This window comes from Sapajus apella, unplaced genomic scaffold (assembly GCF_009761245.1).
Source record: "Sapajus apella isolate SASKATOON/1434 unplaced genomic scaffold, GSC_monkey_1.0 scaffold59, whole genome shotgun sequence".
NCBI classification, from domain to species: domain Eukaryota; kingdom Metazoa; phylum Chordata; class Mammalia; order Primates; family Cebidae; genus Sapajus; species Sapajus apella.
The window spans coordinates 292,541-315,143 of record NW_022436999.1 but is presented as its reverse complement, the minus strand read 5'-3'; the positions used below and the strand labels follow the sequence as shown (position 1 = coordinate 315,143).

At 48.6% G+C, this 22,603-nt stretch overlaps 1 protein-coding gene and 1 pseudogene across 5 annotated transcripts in view; both read right to left on the bottom strand.

Moving 5' to 3' along the window:
- DPF3 (double PHD fingers 3) overlaps positions 1-21,914 on the bottom strand; it is a 281,327-nt gene extending 259,413 nt beyond the window's left edge. For 4 of the 5 annotated variants that reach the window (XR_004259059.1, XR_004259056.1, XR_004259057.1 and 1 more), the window contains exon 1: positions 21,827-21,913. Coding sequence is in view for 1 of the 5 variants with exons in the window: in XM_032245698.1 (XP_032101589.1) it covers positions 21,827-21,858 (32 nt within the window). In the remaining 4 variants the exon portion in view is untranslated. Of the gene's footprint in view, positions 1-21,826 lie in introns of all 5 variants that reach the window. The other variant, XM_032245698.1, reaches the window with a different exon arrangement.
- Positions 20,975-21,817, bottom strand: LOC116528486 (annotated as a pseudogene).
- Positions 21,915-22,603: the final 689 nt, after the last annotated feature.

The following is a 22,603-nucleotide window of genomic DNA, read 5'->3' as shown; positions in this document are numbered from 1 at the left end:
GATCTCGGCTCACCGCAACCTCCGCCTCCTGGGTTCAGGCAATTCTCCTGCCTCAGCCTCCTGAGTAGCTGGGATTACAGGCACGTGCCACCATGCCCAGCTAATGTTTTGTATTTTTGGTGGAGACGGGGTTTCACCATGCTGACCAGGATGGTCTCGATCTCTTGACCTTGTGATCCACCTGCCTCGGCCTCCCAAAGTGCTGGGATTACAGGCTTGAGCCACCGCGCCCAGCCCTATCTTTCTTAAAGACTCTTCTACACATTTGTTCTAAGAGTAAAAAAAATAAATTGATCAAAATAATAATGCCATAGATTTCTAGAACTTCTTTCTTCTAAGAAAACCAGCACTTCTACTTATTTCATTTTCTTAAAGATGCCAAAGTGAGGAAAATATCACATTGTCTCCTCATTTTACAGAAGGAAAAACAGGGTTACTGCAAATGTCCATTAAGAGGGTAATGAGGCTGGGCATAGTGGCTCATGTCTGTAATCCCAGCACTTTGGGAGGCTGAGGCAGGTGGATGGCTTGAGGCCAGGAGTCCAAGACCAGCCTGGGTAACATGGCAAAACCCTGTCTCTACTTGTATTAGTCCATTTTCACACTGCTGATAAAGACATATCTGAGACTAGGAAGAGAAAGAGGTTTATTTGGACTTACAGTTCCACGTGGCTGGGGAGGCCTCAGAATCATGGTGAGAGGCGAAAGGCACTTCTTACATGGTGGCAGCAAGAGAAAATGAGGAAGAAGCAGAAGCGGAAACCCCAGATAAACCCATCAGATCTCATGAGACTTATTCACTATCACAAGAATAGCGCAGGAAAGACCAGCCCCCATGATTCAATTACCTCCCCCTGGGTCCCTCCCACAACAAGTGGGAATTCTGGGAGATACAATTCAAGTTGAGATTTAGATGGGGATACAGCCAAACCATATCATTCTGCCCCTGGCCCCTCCAAATATCATGTCCTCGAATTTCAAAACGAATCATGCCTTCCCAAAAATCCCCCAAAGTCTTAACTCATTTCAGCATTAACCCAAAAGTCCATAGTCCAAAGTCTCATCTGAGACAAAGCAAGTCCCTTCTGTCTATGAGCCTGTAAAATCAAAAACAAGCTAGTTACTTCCTAGATACAGTGGTAGTATGTCATTCCAAATGAGAGAAATTGGCCAAAGCAAAGGGGTTACAGGGCCCATGCAAATTTGAAATCCAGTGGGGCAGTCAAATTTTAGAGCTCCAAAATGATCTCCTTTGACTCCAGGTCTCACATCCAGGTCACACTGATGCAACAGGTGGGTTCCCATGGTCTCAGGCAGCTCCACCCCTGTGGCTTTGCAGGGTACCGCCTCCCTCCCGCCTGCTTTTACAGGCTGGCATTGAGTGTCTGCGGCTTTTCCAGGTGCACAGTGCAAGCTGTTGGTGGATCTACCATTCTGGGGTCTGGAGGATGGTGGCCCTCTGCTCACAGCTCCACTAGGCAGTGCCCCAGGAGGGACTCTGTGTGGAGGCTCCAACCCCACATTTCCCTTCTGCACTGCCCTGGTAGAGGTTCTCCCTGAGAGCCCCACCCCTGCAGCAAACTTTTGCTGGGACATCCAGGCGTTTCCATTCGTCTTCTGAAATCTAGGCAGAAGTTCACAAACCTCCATTTTGATTTCTGTGCACCCACAGGCTTAACACCACATGGAAGCTGCCAAGGCTTGGGGCTTCTACTCTCTGCAGCCACAGCCTGAGCTGTACGTTGGCCCCTTTCAGCCACAGCTGGAGCATCTGGGACACAGAGCACCAAGTCCCTAGGCTGCACGCAGCATGGAGACCCTGGTCCCACCCTATGAAACCTCTTTTTCCTCCTAGGCCTCCAGGCCTGTGATGGGAGGGGCTGTCATAAAGGTCTCTGACATGGCCTGGAGACATTTTCCCCAGGGTCTTGGGGATTAACATTAGGCTTCTTGCTACTTATGCAAATTTTTGCAGCAGCTCTAATTTTTCCCCAGAAAATGGGTTTTTCTTTTCTATCTCATAGTCAGTCTGCAAATTTTCCAAACTTTTATGCTCTGCTTCCCTTACAAAACTGAATTCCTTTAATGGCACCAAAGTCACATCTTGGATGCTTTGCTGCTTAGAAATTTCTTCCACCAGGCCGGGCACAGTGGCTCACACCTGTAATGCCAGCACTTTGGGAGGCCAAGGCAGGCGGATCATGAAATCAGGAGTTCAAGACCAGCCTGGCCAGCATAGTGAAACCCCATCTCTACTAAAAATACAAAAATATTAGCCAGGCATGGTGGCGCATGTCTCCTGCCTCAGCCTGCTGTAGTCCTAGCTACTCAGGAGGCTGAGGCAGGAGAATCGTTTGAACCTAGGAAGCAGAGAGTGTGGTGAGCCGAGATCGCACCACTGCACTCCAGCCTGGGCAACAGAGTGAAACTCCATATTTAAAAAAGACATTTTCGGCCGGGTGTGGTGGCTCATGCCTGTAATCCAAGTACTTTGGAGGCCAAGGCGGGCAGATCACCTGAGGCTGGGAGTTCAAGACCAGCCTGACCAACGTGGTGAAACCCCTTCTTTAAAAAACATATTAAAAAATTAAAAAATAAAGACATTTTCTTCCACCAGATAACCTAAGTCATCTCTCTCAAGTTCAAAGTTCCATGAATCTCTAGGGCAGGGGCAAAATGCTGCCAGTCTCTTTGCTAAAACTTAACAAGAGTCACCTTTGCTCCGGTTCCCAACAAGTTCCTCGTCTCCATCTGAGACCACCTCAGCCTGGAGTTTATTATCCACATCACTATCAGCATTTTGGGCAAAGTCATTCAAGAAGTCTCTAGGAAGTTCCAAACTTTTCCACATTTTCCTGTCTTCTTCTGAGCCTTTCAAATTGTTCCAATCTCTGCCTGTTGCCCAGTTCCAAAGTCACTCGCACATTTTTGGGTATCTTTTCAGCAAGACCCCACTCTACTGGTACCAATTACTGTATTAGTCTGTTTTCATGCAACTGATAAAGACACACCTGAGACTAGGAAGAGAAAGAGGTTTATTTGGACTTACAGTTCCACATGGCTGGGGAGGCCTCAGAATCATGGTGGGAGGCAAAGGCACTTCTTACATGGTGGCAGCAAGATAAAATGAAGAAGCAGAAGCAGAAACCCCTGATAAACCCATCAGATCTTGTGAGACTTATTCACTGTGATGAGAATAGCACAGGAAAGGCCAGCCCCTGTGATTCAGTTACCTCCCCCTGGGTCCCTCACACAACACCTGAGAATTCTGGGAGATCTACAATTCAAGTTGAGATTTAGGTGGCGTCACAGCCAAATCCTATCACTACTATAAATATAAAAATTAACTGGGTGTGGTGGTGCACGCCTGTGGTCCCAGCTACTTGGGAAGCTGGGGTGGGAGAACTGCTTGAGCCTGGGAGGTCAAGGCTGCAGTGAGCCATGACTGCACCACTGCATTCCAGCCTGGTCAACAGAGCAAGACCCTATCTCAAAAAAAAGGATACTGTGTGCCGACTCTTCAAAGCGCTTTTCATACGTTAACTTGTTTAATTCTTCCAACAACCCTATAAAGGCAGAAACTATTAGTCCTACTTTACAGATGAGGAAACTGAGGTACAGAGGTTAGGAATCCTGCCCAAGGTCATAGGGCTTGGACTTGAACCCAAACTCTCTGGCTCCAGAGCTTGCACCCAAGCCATGGGTGACACAGCAACTGCTCCCCAGCCTCCTGCTCCCCACCATGAAGTGTCTGAGCTTACAAGTGTACAAGGCTTACAAAGCATGCAAGGAAGTCTCTGTAACCCCAAGGACTTGTGCAACCCCCAGCCTCCCCGTGAGAGCTAGCTTAATAGGTCCAGGGCCTTTCTGGAAGGGAGTGGCCAGGACATGAAGATAGACAGCTGCACCAGTGGCAGGGGTGCCTGGGTGGGAATGAGGCAGCACTACCATCAGAATAAACCACCCCGATGCCCCCTAGGAGGAAACCCACTGCCCTAGAGACCTGCAGCCTCACTCTCCCCCATTTGAGTCATGAAACTAATCCTCAGGGCACCACACTATAAGCTACACAGGCGGGCATTTACATTTTCCTCCTTGGATCGGATTTGTATATTTTATTTACACCATTTATTGGTGGTGGTGGTTGTTGTTGTTGTTGAAAAAGAAGAAGGAGATGGAGAAGAAGAAGTGAATGAGGATTAAAGTGCAGAAAGGGAAGAAGACATTTGGGTCCGCCGCTCAGGTGGGCTCTACCCAACATTGCAAATCCACCCTTGCAGGCGGACAGAGCTGCCCTGTAGCTGACAGGATTGATGGCTCATACCAGTGTGGGTCCCTCAGGGTGTCTCCCTTACCCCACCTGCTCTGGGAGGTGCCCTGGAAAATATCCAAAATGCATAACAAAGGAAACCAAGGATGGGGTCCAGCTCCACCCCATAGTGAGGGGGAGGACAGGAAAGAGAGGATCCCCCTTGCTGGAGGACACAGGATGGCCGCCTACCCTCCCCCTGGAGCCTCTCTTTTGGCCGCTGAGGTCTATGAGTCTCCCCAGGCCTTGACTGCCAGATGGGGCTCCGCTCAGACCAACCTGGCCCAGGCTGATTTCCCATTTCTCCCTTCTGAGCACCGACACCCCCACCTACTCCCGACCAGTTAAACAGATCTGCGTGCTCTCCCCCACGCAGACCTTCCCATCTGGCCTTCCTTCCCTCAGACACAAAGGACATCCCGGAAGGAATCGCTCCAACGCCTCACATCTTTGTTCACTTCCCTTTCGTGCCTAAAGTTCCCCAGCCTCACTCTCCTGAGCCTACCCAGATCCCACTGTCCTTCTGAACTCAGCCCCCTCTGAAGCATCCCCTGACATCCCAACCACAGGAACTGCTGTCTCTCTTCCAATTTCAGGGACCCCTGGTGACCTGGGCTGATTGCTTAGCGCAGCCATTCACCACCTGGAACCTCGCGAGCCGCTGCTTCTCCCACAAATGCAGGCTCTGCTGCCTGTAAGCTTTGCCCTTTTCCTTCTTCCCTCGCCCCACTCCTATATTCATGAGATTGAGTTGGCCCTCCTTGGGGACAAAGCCAGAGCACTCTTTCCTTCCTTTGTGTCCCTTCAGTGCTTTTTGATCAAGGTGCAATTCACGGGGGAAAGGAGAAAGATGTAAATAGTGAATGAGGGAAGCAGACAAGGGATCAGAAGGAAACCTAGGCTGGAGGTACAAACTCAAGGCTCTGAGGGCCTTGGGGCAGCTTAGCTCTGCGTCAAAAAATGAAATCAGCAGCAGAAAGCAAAAGAAAAATGAACGGCTTCTCTTCCCAAGGATTTGAAAAGCTACAGGAAAGCCTGGAGGTGAGATGGCAGGAAAGCGGGCTGCCCAAGGCTGCCGGTTCTGGGTTTTGGAGAGAGGTGGAGATGCCGTGGAGCTTTTATACCATCCAGACCAGATCCTCTGGGTAGCAAAGGAGGCGCACGCCCAGGGCGACATCGGGTAATAAAGACTGTTCCATCAGTCAGGAGCGGGAGCACCTTTTGTTCTGTATTTCTCAGAAAACAGAACACATTCCAAGCGGGTAAGGGATGAGAACAAACGGCCAGCAGGATGGGGACCGATAGTATTGGGTCCTCTTCATGCAGCAGATTATAAAATAATACAACAAGCATCCTATTACTCCAAGGATAGAAAGAGCGAGCAAGGTCTCAGAAAGGTTTCAGAATTCAGACTCACAAACCAGGCAGCCTCCATCTCTCCTCCGACCCTCGCTGGGGTCTTAGGTCCCTGGGACGACAAACAATGTCCCCCCCAGTGTGCTCCACCCAGGAACTATGAGAACTTCCTAAATCTCACAATACTCTACAGATTTGCGTTCATCCCTGCTACCCTGTGCACAAGTGACCTAAAATTGGATGGTTCAAACCTGTTTCCCACCCCCCAGGGACATGTGTAATTAGATAAAATGAGGACAGAATATGTATAAGTATCTGTTATACTGGGATGGCTGCCCAGAGAGAAAATGAGCATCAGGAACTGGACAGCCCTGTGTCACCCTCTGTCCTGAACCGGGATTGAGGGAGACTTACCTTTGTGAGTAGGTTGCTAGTGCAGTAGGACCTTTCTGAGTTAACGGGTATTTTTCTACAGTTCTGTTCCTGTAGCCCATATTTGCACAGCATCGGCATTTTCTCTGGCTTTCCAAGTTTGAAGAATGTCATCCAGACCGGGATCTGAACTGAAACTTGACTCTGGGAGTCCGTTTCCACCTGGGACTTCATCTTCCTCTTTCAGGCTTCTTCATGCGGGTACCCTCTTCCCAAAAGCCCCCACACAGAATTCTTGGGAGGGTGGAAAACCCATAAGAGGACATACAAAAGTTACAATGATACACTGGTATCTTTCTCTCAACACGAGAGAAAAAGGTCCTCGAGTGAGCCCCCAGGACATCCTGTCGGGAGGATGAATGAAGTTATCTGCTATACTGGACTGGGACACTGAGTCGTAGGGAAAGCCATTCTCTCTCTAGGCTTTGATACTGTGAAAGTATACAAAAGGCATTCTCTCAAAGAAGATGTATCCAAAAACAGCCTAGATTTCCTTCTGATCCCTTGTCCCCTTCCTTCATTCACTATTTACATCTTTCTCCTTTCCCCCATGAATTGCACCTTGATCAAAAAGCACTGAAGAGGCACGAAGGAAGGAAAGAGTGTTCCGGCTTTGTCCCCAAGGAGGGCCAACTCAAACTGGGTAAAGCTCCGTGGAGCAGACAGTAGATGTTCACCAGATCCCAGCCTTGAGTTTAAACCATTACAGTGTTTTGCATCTTCTGGTCTTCTCTACCTTAAAAACTCAAAAGCAAAAAAAGAGTCTTCCGGTATATATAAGGCTAAAGGAAATCTGACACACAGCATAGAGGAGGATGGAATAAAAATGGAGCTGATTTATCAGTGGCTATCCATAAGCCAGAGCTTACTTACTCCCCTGAATGAAAGCAAAGCAAAGCAAAGGTCTTACTTCCCAAGACCGAAGGGGGAAATCCAAGCTTTTTAGATAAAATGACCAAGAAACAAGAGGCTAGAAGGAGCTAGGCTGCCATGTGTCATAAATGCACATCCTTCATGCAAGCAAGGCCAAGCCTGTACCTGTTTCCCAACTCCTGAAATTGAAGCCTCTTAGGGAAGAATTTTGCCTTTTTCAAACTCCTGCTATCAAGGGAGAGAATGAGAAACATACGAACTTTCGAAAGTGCTAGAAGCAAATAAAGGCCGCAGAGCAGGGTGTCTGCCTGCAGGCTTCGTTTCCTCAGCTATTCCCCACATTTCCTACATGCCTGCTAGGCTAAGTCCTAGTGATAGAAAGGCACATGTGGTCGGGCATGGTGGCTCATGCCTGTAATCCCAGCACTTTGGGAGGCCAAGGCGGGTAGATCACTGGAGGTCAGGAATTCAAGACCAGCCTAGTCGACATAGTGAAACTCCATCTCTACTAAAAATACAAAATTAGCCAGCTATGGTGCTGTGCGCCTGTAGTCCCAGCTACTCCGGAGGCTGAGATAAGAAAATTGCCTGAACCCAGGTGGCAGACGTTGCAGTGAGCCACACTACTGCACTCCAGCATGGGTGAAACAGAGAGATTTCATCTCCAAAAAAAAAAAAGAAAAGAAAAGAAAGGCACATGTGGCTACTGCCCCTGCCTTCCACGCCCTTACTGCTAACTAACTACAGTCAACTATTTCAGTAGCTGAGAGAGAAGAGTACACTCAGGACTGCATGGCCCAGGCCAGGCGTGGCCCAGGGCGTGTGTGGTCAATTCTACCTGAGGGTCAGCAAGGGCTCCGCCAGGGAGAGGGGCCACCTAAACCGCCTGGAAGATGAGTAGGCACCTATGGGTCAAGTGCACCCAGAGGCAGAGCGGAGGTGGAGGACAATCAAACCACCTGTCCTGAGGAGCCACAGCAGTTTGCTGAGACACCAGAGGAACGTACGACAGGAGCTATCTCTCTGGGCAGGAACACAGAGCACCCCTCAGACTAACAAGTTCACACACATCTATCACGCTGAGGTTCTTATCCTAGAGCCCATGGGCCTCCAGGGCATCCAAAGATGGGTTCTTCCAGGTCTCTGAGCCCCATGAAACCATAGGCAGATGTTCATACCTATATGCATTTTTTTCTGGGGAAATGATCCACAACGTCCATAGGATTCTTGAAAGGGCCTGTGACTACCAAAGAAAGGTGAAAAAGAAACACGCATCAACACTGAGTGGGCTGCACACTAGACTGAGGTATGGAAGCTGGTTTCTCCCTGCCTGCCCCCTGCATACGGCTCAGTAGCCGGCAGGGCTAAAGGAATGAGAAAAGCATTCCCGGATAAGAAGATGGAAAGGAATCACCATTTGCACCACCAAAACAAAGACCTGTGTGTACTGACTGTGTGCCAGGCTCTGGGCTAGACTTTAAAAACCAATAACTCTTTCCATAAAGGCGCATGGAAGAATGTCTTCTCTGCCACCCGTTCCTAGAGCCAATATTGTAAATTGGAGTCCCTAAATGTGGATTCAAGTCACCCAGGGCAATTCACTGCAATCCCCAGATCAGGCTCAAACTTAAGCTGGCAGTTGCCTAGCAACGAGTAACTCTGAAGACACATCACCAAACCAAGATGCCAAAAAGGGCATTTTGTGGACAAGCCAGTTCTGAAACTAGCCCCCTCATCAGTCTGTCTGTCAGCTGGTGGGGTAAGGAGTAGACTTTGCAGCCAAAGTTAGGCTGGAAGGAGAAAGATAGAAAGGTGTTGTTTTTTGTTTTTTGTTTTTCGTTTTTAAGACAGGGTCCGTTGCCCAGGCTGGAGTGCAGTGGCACAATCACGGCTCACTGCAGCCTCAACCTCTTGAGTTCGGGTGATCCTCCCACCTCAGCCTCCCGAGTAGCTGGGACTAATGGTGTGCACCACCACACCCAATTAGTTTTTCTATTTTTTGTAGAGATGGGATTTTGCCATGTTGTCCAGGCTGGCTTGAACTCCTGGGCTCAAGCGACCTGCCCACCTCAGCCTCCCAAAGTGCTGGGATTACAGGTGTGAGCCACTGCACCTGGCTGGAAGGTGTTCTGATGGTCATGTGTTTCCCACCTCTGGGGGGTAGGCATGAGAAGGGGAACTGAGGGTTAAAGGAGAAGGCAGCCTCCAGGAAAGAAGGCAATTGGTGCCTCTTCACTTCCTCTTTCAGATCATACCTATGGTTACTCTTCCAAGCAGTTGCTGCGCAGATGCCAGCCACACCTAAAGATGCGTAAAGCAGCAGGAAGACTTGACTGAACCTACATCCAGTCCTTCCCTAAAGCCATCATCTTACTGCGGCTCCAAAAACCCCGCTGAACCACGTAAGGCTGGGGTGAGCAGGATGACAGGCCTCAAACTACTACTAACAGTGAAACAGGGGAAGCAGGTTTTCACCAACTCTCCAAGGCAACTCACTCCCTTACAGAGGCATGAAAGAGGCAGAGATCTCCCTTTCTAAAATTCAGAGTTGCTGCGGTTTTTTTGTTTTTTGTTTTTTTAAAAAATGCAAAGCTCAGAAACTCCTTAAGCTAAGAGTCAGGTGAGACTGGGTTTCCCAAGACAAAGTTTCCAATCCAAACCTTCACAGGCCAATATCCCAGACCAACACTGGGTAGTCTCCCTATGGACAGTGGGAAGCCTGGGAAGACGGCCTTCTTGGGAATCCACAATCCATTCTCTGGAACGGTCTTCGGGGTAGCAGGAAAAGGGGCAAATAAATAAATATATCAGTCTGGAGGCGATTCAGGAAGAACAAATGTGAAGTCAAACAACAAACAAGGCGGATATAAATCCAAATAAAATATTAAAATCATTAAAGGGCTGCTGCTCCCTGAAGATTGGGAAAAATGAAGAGAGTTAATTAAAAGCAATCTCCATGCGCTGCTGAGCCGGCCAGCCTTGATAAATCAACAGCTGGGGCTGCTGTGGAAGGCAGGCAAGGGGCTTCAGGAGGGGGTGGGCCGGCCGGGGGAAGGGGGTCTGCCACTGAGACGGCTGTGATGGCAAATTGAACACAGTGACTTAAGTTTCATGTTTTATTAAATATTTTATGACCACTGAATAAAGTTATTCTTTGGAGAGAGAGAGAAAATGATCAGCTGGGTAAGTGCAGGGGGGGACGGTAAGGATGAAGAGGTATTGTTGGACTCAAACAATGTGACTGTGATGTCAGCACCTCTGATCCTGTCCCCAGATGCTGAAGCTTTTGGCATTTTTTCTCTCTACATGATCTGCAAAGGTAGATGTGTCTTCGTCTTCTAAAATCTCTCTACAAAACTTGGGTTATGTTTATTTGGGGAACCAAAGAAGGCAGTGCAGAGTCAGGGAAAGCAATGAAGAGGAAGAGCAGAGAGAAAAGACCTTCAGAATTGGCATTGCTGATCCACACCAGACTTTTAACGCAAATCTAAAAGGTCAGCAGAAATGGTGGGAACTCTCTTTTTCGTTCTTTCTTTACTTCTTTTCTTCTCCCTTTTTTCTGCAGCTAGTTTTTGTATTTAAAACGAAAAAGAGCTCCAAAATTTGGGGCTCAATCTCAGTCAAAAGCCAGCTATTTCAGAAGCATTAGAAGAACAGGCCCTTCTCTATTCTAAGGGAAACCCTCCCTCCAGCTCTTCCTTGATGAAAATATAATCAAGAGAAATGATTGGGGGAAAGTGGGTTTTTTTTTTCTCCTCCATAGAACTGGGATTGGAAGGGGAGTGTGTGCATGGGGAAACATAAGGAATTATGCATTTGGATATGCATTTTAATTAGGTGGACAGAAGCAGCCGCCTGTTAATTTTTCTTGCTTGTTTCCACTTAGCATTCATCACAGGCAGAACCACCATAGAGCGCTCCCACGATAATAGATGGTTCTGCATTGGCTAAGTCCTCAGGGAAAATAATTAGCAGGAGAGAATATATTCTCTCCACTCCCACTGCCCCATCCACCCTGCCCTCCCCACATCACCAGCACCACATTGCCTCCCCTCTCCCCACTCCCCTCGCCTATATGGTTTTCCTAGGAAAAGCCAGGGGCAGCAGTCAGCCTCCTGGTTTGTTAGCGCTTACTTTGCCCTGCCAAAAAACAATGGTCTAGAAGAAACAGAGAGATCAGAAGTCTCTATTGGAGTGGAAGCTCCTCTGTGTAGGGAGGGAGGCAGACTACTATGCTGATTCGTTCGTTCTCTGGGGCAGGCAGGCAATCCGTGTTGGTTACAGGATGAAGGAACTCCAAAGAGGATGAGACAGTTCTTACTGTGCTCAACTGGCAGCCAAAGATGTGTCGAGAGTTGCTGCTGAGGACAGTAGGAGTAGGGATGACGTTTTTTTGCTTAATTTGCTCTTGTAAAGGAAAGTTGCAGGGCCAAGTGCAGTGGTTTGCACCTGTAATCCCAGCATTTTGGGAGGCTCAGATGAGAGGATTGCTTCAGGCCAGAAGTTCAAGACCAGCCTAGGCAGTACAGTGAGGCCCCCATCTCTATAAACACTTTAGAAATTAGGTGTGGCAGTACACGCCTGTAGTCCCAGCTACTTGGGAAGGTGAGGCGGGAGGTCACTTGAGCCAAGGTGTTTGAGGCCACAGTGAACTGTGATCACACCATTGCACTCCAGCCTGGGTGACAGAGTGAGACCCTATCTCTAGAAAACATAGAAGAGAAAAGAAAAGAAAAAAAGAAAGTTGTAGCTTTGCAGCAAGACTGAATCAGAACCATTTCCAAAGCTGACAACCAAGACGTGTGTAACTCTGAGATCTGACCCCCACCGCAATGCTGTCTGGTCTACTTTTCTATAAAGAATCTGGCCAGGTGCAGTGGCTCATGCCCATAATCCCAGCACTTTGGGAGGCTCAGGTGGGCAGATCACTTGAGGTCAGGAGTTCAAGACCAGCCTGGCCAACATGGTGAATCCCCATCTCTACTAAAAATAGAAAAATTATCTGGGTGTGGTGGCACATGCCTTTAATCTCAGCTACTCCTGTGGCTGAAGCACAAGAATCGCTTGAACCTGGGAGGTGGAGGTTGCAGTGAGCCAAGATCACACCACTGCACTCCTGCCTGAGTGACAGAGCAAGACTCTGTCTCAGAAAAAAGAAAAAGAATCCATTTTGCCGCTGACCACCAATGCCAACAGCTCACTCTCCTTATTCACAAGCGGATCTAAGCCCCCACCCTGCTTCCACTTCTCTCTCCCTCAGTCATCTCATTTGAAGGAGGAGCCAGAGACCAGGCAAGGACCCAAAACCCAAGTTCCCAGAAGAGTGCCCTGCTCTACCCACCGTGCTTCTGCTTCCTCTGGTTTGGTGGCTGAACTCAGGTCAGGGCTGATGACCAGAAATGAAATAAGGGTTTCCCCTGTGCTCACATTCTCACTTATTTCAAACGCAGACAATGGGAAAATCCCACTGCGATCCCAGGGCTATTTACACACGGGTGGATGAGTAGGCCTTGCATTTCCTGAGAAACAATGATTAGATGTGATGGGTAACGCCAGAAACATTTATTTTTGTTTTAATCTTTACAATAATGTTTAGTATAGTAGGTATCATTGACTCTCCAAGGAGGCCACGGGCAGCTACAGGAAACTTTTTAGTTCTCATAGTAACACCTCACATTTGCACTTTCTCCCTTCTGAAATATTTCCACATCCATTATTTCGTGTGTGCCGCTGGGGGGAAGCCAGGCTGGGGGCAGGGGAAGGGAGGAGAAGGGAGATATGAGCTCTCCTGGCTGTTTGGAAGGACAGACCTGACTTGCTAACTCCTGACCCGAAGCTACCTGCCATCACCATGCTTCCACCCACCTCCTGTTGTCAGATGTCACACCTCCATCCACCTAGGGAGCCTTCACTCCAAGTCTCACCAGGTAACTGCGAGTGCTACAGCCCCTGGAACTACCTCAAACCCAAACACTGAACCCCCAATCATGAGTCCCTGCCCTCCAGGGAAGGGGGATGTGAGGGGAAGGCTGGGAATGGGAGAAGTATGAGTCTCTGGATTCCCAGTTCCCAGTACATTTATCCCAAAAAACAATGGAATGCCAGTGGAGGGAGAGGCAGAGAGGTTGAGTTCGGTAACACTATTAAGTTTGGGTTTTTTGTTTGTTTAGTTTATACAGTAGAGAATGCTTGTATTATCTAGAAACGTAGCCCCTATTTTTTTTTTTTTTTTTTTTTGAGACAGGGTCTTGCTCGGTCACCCAGGCAGGAGTGCAGTGGTGTGATCACATCTCATTGCAGCCTCAACCTCCTCAGCTCAAGCCATCTTCCTGCCTCAGCCTCCTGAGTAGCTGGGACCATAGGTGTGTACCGCCACATCTGGCTATTTTTTTATTATTATTATTTTTTGTAGAGACTGGGTCTCACAATATTGCCCAGGCTGGTTTAGAACTCCTCAGCTCAAGGAATCCTCCTGATTCAGCCTCCCAAAGTGCTAGGATTACAGGCATGAGCCTGGCCCCTAGATTTTATAGTCCAAAAATGAAGGGGACCTAGGCATAGTGAAAACCCGAGAGAAATGAAAATGGGGACTCAGATAATTGTATGCCAATGTTCCTGGCAGTATTATTCACAACAGCCAAAAGGTAAAACACCCAAATGTCCATCAACAGGTATATTGGTAAACAAAATGTGGTCTATCCACTCAATGGCCATAGAAAGGAATAAAGTTCTGACTATGCTACAACACAGATGAACAAACATTGAAGACATTATGCTAAGTGAAATAAGCCAGACACAGAAGAGCAAATATTGTATGATTCCCTTATATGGGATGCTAAGAATGCAGAATGGTGGTTCCCAGAGACGGTAGGAAGCAGGAGACGGAACAGTATACCTTCATGGATATAAAGTTTCTCCCTGGGATGATGAACAGGGTCTGGGCGGCCAGGTGCCATGGCTCATGCCTATAATCCCAGCACTTTGGGAGGCTGAGGAGGGTGAATCACCTGAGGTCAGGAGTTCGAGACCAGCCTGGCCAATATGGTGAAGCCCCATCTCTACTAAAAATACAAAAATTAGCTGGGCATGATGGGGCATGCCTGTAGTCCCAGCTACTCGGGAGACTGAGACAAGAGAATCACTTGAATCTGGGAGGCAGAGGTTGCAGTGAGCCAAAATCGCATCACTGCACTCAAGCCTGGGTGACAAACTGAGACTCCATCTAAAAAAAAAAAAAAGGAGGCTGGACGCAGTAGCTCATGTCTGTAATCCCAGCACTTTGGGAGGCCAAGGCGGATAAATCACCTGAGGTCGGAAGTTCAAGACCAGTCTGGCCAACATGGTGAAACCCCATCCCTACTAAAAATACAAAATTAGCCAGGTGTGGTGGCACATTCCTGTAATCCCAGCCACTCAGGAGGCTGAGGCAGGAGAATTGCTTGAACTAGGGAGGCAGAGGTTGCGGTGAGCTGAGATGGTACCACTGCACTCCAGCCTGAGCAAAAAGCAAAACTCTGTCTCAAAAAAAAAAGGAGAGAAAGAAAGAAAGAAAAAGGTCTGGAAACTGATGGTGGCAATGGTCACACGAGATGGGAGGATTGCTTGGGGCCAGGATTTCACGACCAGCCTGAGCAACATAGTGAGACCTCCATCTCTGCTAAAGATTAAAAATAAATGCGCTTAATGCCACTGAACTGCACACTTTAAAATGGCTAAAATGGTGCATTGCATGTTATGTATACTCTACTTAAAAAATATAAAAAATTACCTGGGTATGGTGGTGTGTGCCTGTAATCCCAGCTACTCGGGAGGCTGAGGCATGAGAATCACTTGAACCCAAGAAGCGGAGGTTGCAGTGAGCTGAGATTGCGCCACAGCACTCCAGCCTGGCAGCAGAGCAAGACTCCATAACAAAAAAAAAAAAAAAAGACAGAAAGACAGAAAAAGAAAGATAGAAAGAGAGGAAGAGAAAGAGAGAAAGGAAAGAAAGGAAAGAAAGAAAGAGAGAGAGAGAGAAAGAAAGAAAGAGAAAGAAACTGTGGAAGTCTCCAGTCTTACAAGTTCTATTTAGAGCCACACTTTAAAAATAAGAAAGAATCAGAACTCTGGCCCCTAACTGTCCTCCCTGTCCTAACTTACCATAATAAGAGCCAGGAAGCCGTTGGCTTGAAAAGAAATTTGGGAATCAAAGTGCATCACCGTCATAAAGACAAGGAATATGCTGCTCAAAGAAGTTCTGTGTCTGAGATCACAGGCTAGTTGCCTGTAGCTCTGGAAGCAGAACTTAAGGCTTGGGATTCCTCTCCCAGGGCTTTTTCTCTCCATTACTCTGAAGTCACTAAGGCTACAAAAAAAATCAGCCACTGGTGAGAAATGAACACGGAAGAGGAAAAGAGGTTGAGACAGGTTTCATCAATAAGCAGGTGAAAGTGTGAGTGAGGATGGGAAAAACTTTCTGGTGGAGCTTTCAATTGCAGATAATTCAAACAGCAGATTTTCAAGGTGAATAACAACAACTAAAAAAACCTTTTCACGGCAACCTGAGATGACCACAGTCCCCGGATTCAGAGAGGGAGGAGAGGGTGCAAAGGGGGGATTAGACATGTGCTAGCATTGTTCTGCATGCTCAGAACTGAGGCCTGGTTGGTAAGGACTCAATGTGGGCTATTTGAACCCCATTATTAGGAGGTCTGAGCCTAATCCCCTCACCCCTCCCTGCTTCCACACATTGCCCCTAAATTTTAGCGTCCTCAGGGATTCTCTCCCTTCCCTTGCCACTGTCTGCCACACTACTATTCACAAACACACAACCTAGAAATTCTCCAGTCTGCTCCTCTTCCCCCCACCCCACCAACACCTCCTAACCACTGCTTTTAAAACTCTAATGCAAATCACAGGCTTCAAAAACCTTCCCTCAGTGACAGTTTTATGATGCTAGCTCCATTCATCCATATGGTTTGACAGACTGTGAAACACCAGTAACCGGACCAATAAGAAAAACAAATTACAAAAACACTACAACACCTCATCTCTCCCCAGTCACTCAAACAACTAGAAAACTTTGGAATTTGCAACGGATCATACTAGGCAGTCTCTCTTGCAGTTCAACAATAATCTTTGCAGAGTTCCAGACCACACAGTGGTTTCATCCACTCCTCCATCCTCCCCCTACCCTAGGCCACTCTCTATCTTTCCTTGTTAAATACCCTCATATTTAAAGACCATTTAAATTAGGGCTTATATAACACCCCTGTTGGGTCACGGCTGGGCAAAAAATATTTCAGTGGTTGTGGGATTTTTTTGGCCAGAGGTCTGCCACATTTGGCTACATTCCTGTTTTCTAGTGACTTTCAAAACACTCAAAAACCACAAAAGTTACTTTGCAGAGGTTGGGATAATAAACAGGCCTGGATGCTGGTGCCTTTTTATGACCCAGCCCTCATGGCCACTGCCGTCAGCATAGCTGCCTTAGAAAACTGAAACATCAGCCTCAGTTTCCATTCTTTTTCCGGTGCATGCTCAAAACAAAACATGCTGACCATGGCATTTGATTTTTTGCATTGATCTGAACAGATGGCTCTGAAACAGCTTTAGACATTGTGGTCTTTTTCAAATGTATCCAAATTCCAGCTACCTGCATGATTCCAAAAAGAGGCGGATGAGGGCCGGGCGCGGTGGCTCAAGCCTGTAATCCCAGCACTTTGGAAGGCCGAGGCGGGTGGATCACGAGGTCAAGAGATCGAGACCATCCTGGTCAACATGGTGAAACCCCGTCTCTACTAAAAATACAAAAAATTAGCTGGGCATGGTGGCGCGTGCCTGTAATCCCAGCTACTCAGGAGGCTGAGGCAGGAGAATTGCCTGAACCCAGGAGGCGGAGGTTGCGGTGAGCCAAGATCGTGCCATTGCACTCCAGCCTGGGTAACATGAGTGAAACTCCGTCTCACAAAAAAAAAAAAAAAAACACAAATAAGAGAGAGGCGGATGAGGAGTCTCCAACTCAGTTGTCTCTGAATTCAAGCCCACCTTAAGGGACTGAGCAGCTCCCATTCAACCCACAGTCTCTGACATCTCCCAGGAGGCCTGCAGGCCAGGCTATTTTCAGAGGTTTACCCTGTGACAATGCCTCCACCTGGGTTCTCACAGATATTAATCTCCATCATAGGTGTCTCATCAAAAGCAGACATTTATCCCACTGAAAAAATAATACGTGCTAGTGAAGTTTGGAGAATTTAGGGCTTTTTTATAGTGGCAAGCAGAAGCAGATGGAGAACAGGTTCTTGGGAATCTGTTGGCTTACAACGTCTGAGGGTCCTTTTTCATAAGAGGCTAAAGCAATGTCCATAAAAGGCAGCAAGTTCACAAAGTCCCGGCCTCAATGCTGTCTACTTAGTACCTACCCACATCCCCCAACCCCACCAGAAAGAGCTAAGAGGAGATTAGAACCAGGAATGTGACCCCCACCCCTTCCCTCTGATATCTAAACTGAGTGCCACAGCAAGAGTGAGGTCTGGCTTCTAACTTTCACGTGCACAAAACCACTTTAGATTAGAATACACTAATACAGATCATGGAATGTACGAAGAGATCTAGATTTGAGGTTCATCTACACACATGACTTGCTGTTTGACTTGGCTAAGTAAGTTTATTTTCTTCTCCCAGAGCTGTGTTCTTAATAACAAAACAAGGATATAAACATATACCTCAAGCAAGGTTAACTGCTTACAAAAGAAGGTTTTAATACAATTACATATATGTGTGTGTTCCCAGTTATAAAGCATGACAAAATAGTTTACTAGTCTCCTTATAAATAATTACTTATGGTAAAGCCCTGTTGGCTTATGTGGAATTTAATAATAATAATAGTTATTTTGTTTCTAAGTAGCCAGTTAAAATAATAGATATATATGTGTATAATCAAGTCTGGCAGAAGGTGGCAGACATTCTCAGTTAAATGCATAGCAACCAGGGTTTTGATAACTTAATACAAGAGTAAGTTGTTTAAAGGACTGATTGCAGATTTGGGGAAAAGTGGCTTATCTGAATAGAATATTAAGATTCAAATTTATGTTAAAAAGCATTGCATGGCCAGACACGTGGCTCATACCTGTAATCTCAGCACTTTGGGAAGCCAATGTGAGCAGATCACTTGAGGCCAGGAGTTTGAGACCAGCTGGCTAACATGGAGAAACTCCATCGGCACTAAAAAAACACAAAAACTAACCAGGTGTAGTGGTGTGCACCTGTAATCCCAGCTACTCTGGAGGCTGAGGCACAAGAATGGCTTGAACCCGGGAGGCGGAGGTTGCAGTGAGCCAAGATAGTGACATCCAACCTAGAAATTCTCCAGTCACCCTGCCTCAAAATAATAATAATAAAGGCATTATGTTTCCCAGGTATGGAGAAATCAACCAGAATGTGACTAACCTACACGCAGGCCTTTATCAAATCCATATTTATGTTACCTGCATGTGTTTACTTCACTACATGGGCCGTATCTTGCTTGCAGATGTAAGAAATGAGGGTAACTCTCATACATCTTTCCTCAGACAATGTAGCTGCTAAATTAAATAGCATGTAATACACATTTACACATCATATATGTCCACCAGTGCTTTTGAATTCTATTTGTCCAGATGTGACTGCTTGGTTGTGGGGGCCACCTGCCGTGTCCCCTTTGTGATCTGATCAGTGCAGGCGGCTCCTATTTCTGCCTCTAACACCCTGTTGGGCAGTAATAAGATGTTAAAGGCGACAACAGAGAGAGAAGCCGGGCTGTCAGCTTCAGAGAGGAAGGGGGTGAAGGGTACAAGGAAGAAAGAGAAAGGGAGTTGAGGGGAGATCAAAGACCGGCAGGAAAAAAGCCAAATTGCTAAGAGAGGAGATGTGGCCTCAGGAGCTTGGGACCCTAAGGAAAACCCCAAAGCAATGAGATTCAAAATTATGCCATCCCATCACCCCAGCTAATTGAATTATTGAATGTCCCACATGGAAAAAGCTAGTACAGTGAAAAATAGCCCATACTCAGTGTAGGCAGAGCCCTGCATAGGTGCTGCTGGAAACCTGAGCTTATTTCTTCCCAACACATTAACTACCATCACTTTAACCCCCCATCCTGAGGAAACCTTTGTGTGACCATTTTCGTAGGGGGCGTTGGTGGTGTTGGCTTTTTTTTAAAGGAGGGAAGAGAGAGACTCAGAACGCACACAGAGAAAATGCTAATGTCGTTCAGCTCTGTTTCATTGTCAGGAGAGACACATGAGAATAAAAACATAGCTCTCCAAACCATTCTCCCCGCTCCCCCTCCTCCCTGCACCCCCACCATCCCTTCGGCTTGATGTGTCTCTGTACTTTGTTCTAATTTATCCCATGCATAATTTACTCACATGTGTATTGTTTCCTGATCAGCAACTTTTAAAAACAAATGAAATATATAAGATGTTTTATTAAACAAGTTGTTTTTTAAAAAAAATAAAGGCAGATGGTGTCCGTCTCCCAATAAAACGTGTGTGCTCCCGCGTTAGGAGTTGTTAAAAACCGTCCAGGGTGCGAGTGGCTTGGCTGCTCCGGGGTATTGTTTACACCCCTTTACCCCCAGGGAAAGGGTCCGGGAAGCAGAAAGAAACGGCTAATTATAAATGACCACTCAACTCCCACCTAGAAAAAGGAGGCAGGGGCGTTGTGTGTATGCTTATGTGTGTATGTGTGTGGCGACACAATTACAAATACATCACATTGCAACTGTTTCTAATTATACAAAGTACAATTCAGAACTAATTCCACTAACCAGCCGGAATTCCGCCACCCTCTTTACCGCGTCTGTCCCTTCCCCAACCCTTAGCCTCACCTACACAGACTCCCTCCCCAAACAGGCACCCTGCTGTGATCCAAAAAAACCCTGGAGCGAGCAGGGGAACCCTGAAGCTTAGGGATACTGCGCCCGCCCGCGCGAAAGCGGGCTCCCGTGTAACTAGGGTACGGTTTTCCCAGTAGCAAACAAACCTGGTGCACATGTGAAATACATTCTCTAACTTGAGTTTACCAGATGGCATCAGCCCGGTTATGTGATTTCGGTTGGAAATGGGGAAACTGCAAATCAGTTGTGGGTTCGGTAGAAACAGCATCAGCGGTGTTGCAGCGAAAGCAACCGGGAGGGAGGATGCGGCGAAGTTACGCCCATTTATTCTGCCATAAAACATTTTCTTTCTTGGGTGAAACGCTGTGGCGTTCAAGTGCAGCGTATCCGAGCTTCCGAGCCAGAACTGAAGCCAGGAGCTCCTACCTGATCAGCCTCAGCTTCCAATGTCCTCTTAACGTCAGCTTTCATATAAATATATGTGAAACCTGGGGCATTCCTACCCCTTTCCTTATTTCTTGTGGGCGATGAGCTGGTGCAAACACGTCCGATTCTCCCTGTGCATTCCATTGCGTTAGAACCCCCCCTACCGCCCCCCAGAGCAAACCTGGTTTTCAACTCCAGGAGTAGCCAGGGGTAAGGACGTGGATGCGCTGAATTAAAGGAACCAGGGTCGACGGTGGCCACGCACCAGCGAGAATTCGGCATGAACCGCCCCCCACCCGGCCCGCACCTCCCTTCTTCCCCTTTGCCTGCGGCTTCGTCCGGGCGGGTAAGTTCTGGGCGAAGGGGCGCGGACCCCGAGCCCACCTCGGATACGGAGGGAGCCACCCTCTGCCGACAGCACCCAATAGCACCCCTTTCAGAGCGACATTAGTTTTCCGAGGCCACCCCTGGCTCCGCGATCGCGAGCGGACTTGGCGGCTTAACAGTTCCACCGACTGGAAGAAAGGAAGGAAGCCAGGATGAAAAGGAGGAGGAAGGCAGGCAGGCAGAAACTGGCTGTTGGACCCGCGGCTGGCCCCCGCGAGTCCTCGCCCGGCCCGCCCCAATCTGTCCAGGATCTGGGTAAGCGCTCAAAGTCTCCCCGAGGCTGCCAGAGGCACCTGCCCCTAGCCCAGTCGGGAGCAGACGCTGCCCCTGAGCCAGGAGCCCCAAACCGCCTCTCTGCCCGCCTCGGGGCCTCACCCAGAGGTGGCGAGAACACCATTCATAAGACCTGCGGCTTCCCTGCCTCCAAATCCGCCCCAAGTTAACCCGAGTCGTTAATCCACTACAGCCAGCTCGCTCGCAAACACACACAGACACACGCGCGATCGCCCGGAGCGCCTCCGAGATCCGGGGACTGGCGGGGAAAGCCCGGGGCGACCACCTGGGCCCCAGCACGTCCGGGACCCGCCGCTTCCCCTGCGGTGCTCCCAACTCCGGAAGGTTTGCACAAACTCCCCGCGAGCGATCGGAAGGCGGAGAGCGCCCTGCAAACTCCAGAGCCGCCGCGGTCCGTCCGCTGGACCCCGCCAAGCGAGCGGCGGGGCGGGGGCAGCGGGCTCGGGGGCGCAGGGCTTCGCCAAGTGCACCGAGGCTGCCCCTGCCTGGCGCTCGCCCCCCGCCCGGCCGCCCTGGGAGCCGCGCTCGCTGCCCGCGAGGCGGGGGACTCCGGGGACCGCGCAGTCCCCGAGCTGCCGCGACCCCCCTGCTGTAGAGCGCTCGAGCGCCGGGCTCCTCCGCCGGCCACCCCTCGCTCTCGCTCGCTCTTGCTCTCTCTGCAATTTAGCGGAACACAAATGTAACAATTTTCTTCTTGTTAATTGCATCTCCTGACGTTTCTGCGCTTTAGGGGAAAAAAAGATGAAGAAGTAAGAGCTGAAAGAAGAGAGAAGCCCCGCCGCGGCCGGAGGCGCCGGCAAGCGCGATGCACTGGCAGCGCTCGCCAAGCAGAAGGCGCCTTTTTTTTCATATTGAAACCACGCGGAATATGTACATTTTTTAGTCTTACTTACGCTTTCAGGGGGTTGTGAATGACAGTCGCCATTTTGCTACAATGTAACAGAATATTGTCTGTCTCAGAGTTCTAAAGGTTCGCTCAGGGGAAGCGACAGGCCAATCAGAGCGCGGGATACCGGCCTGCCGGCCAATCGGCGCGGCTGGTCGCCAGGTGGGCGGGGCCTGCGCGGTGGTAGTTATTAGGGGAGCTGTCAAAGCCCAGAGGTCACTCCCTTTTGTAGAGCCCGAGAGCAAGCAGGTCTTAAAGGGGCAGTACCGCGCTGGCAGCTCCTTTTCGGGTTGGGGAAAGTGGAGACGCACGGGAAAGTATTACAGTTTGGTTTAACTCCCTACTCTTCTAAATAACTGCAGAGAGTTTGCGCTCCTGGACAGAAATATTTAAATATTGCCAACAAACCACTGAATCCCATTCATTAGCTTTTGGCTTTGCGTATCAACGTTTTTAATTCCCCAAAGGGTAAATCCCCGTGTTTCAGTGCAAAAGTTGGAAGACTGCCGTTTCGTGTAACAAATTACTACACGTGCTCTGCCGTTTGCTAATGCTCTGGGTCCTGCGGCTTTTTAATATTCTTATTCCCGAAGTGTTCTCTTTCTCTCCGCCACCTTCCTCTCTCGCTTCTCGGAACTGCCGCTGCTGTCCTGGCGACTCCAGGACAGCAACTCACCCTCCCCCTGGAATGTCTCATTGTCAGGCTCGCTCCCTTCTGCAGCCAGGGCTTTCCTTACGCAGTGCACGGGGGTCACTCTGCGCGGTCCCCCGCTACCACCCTTCT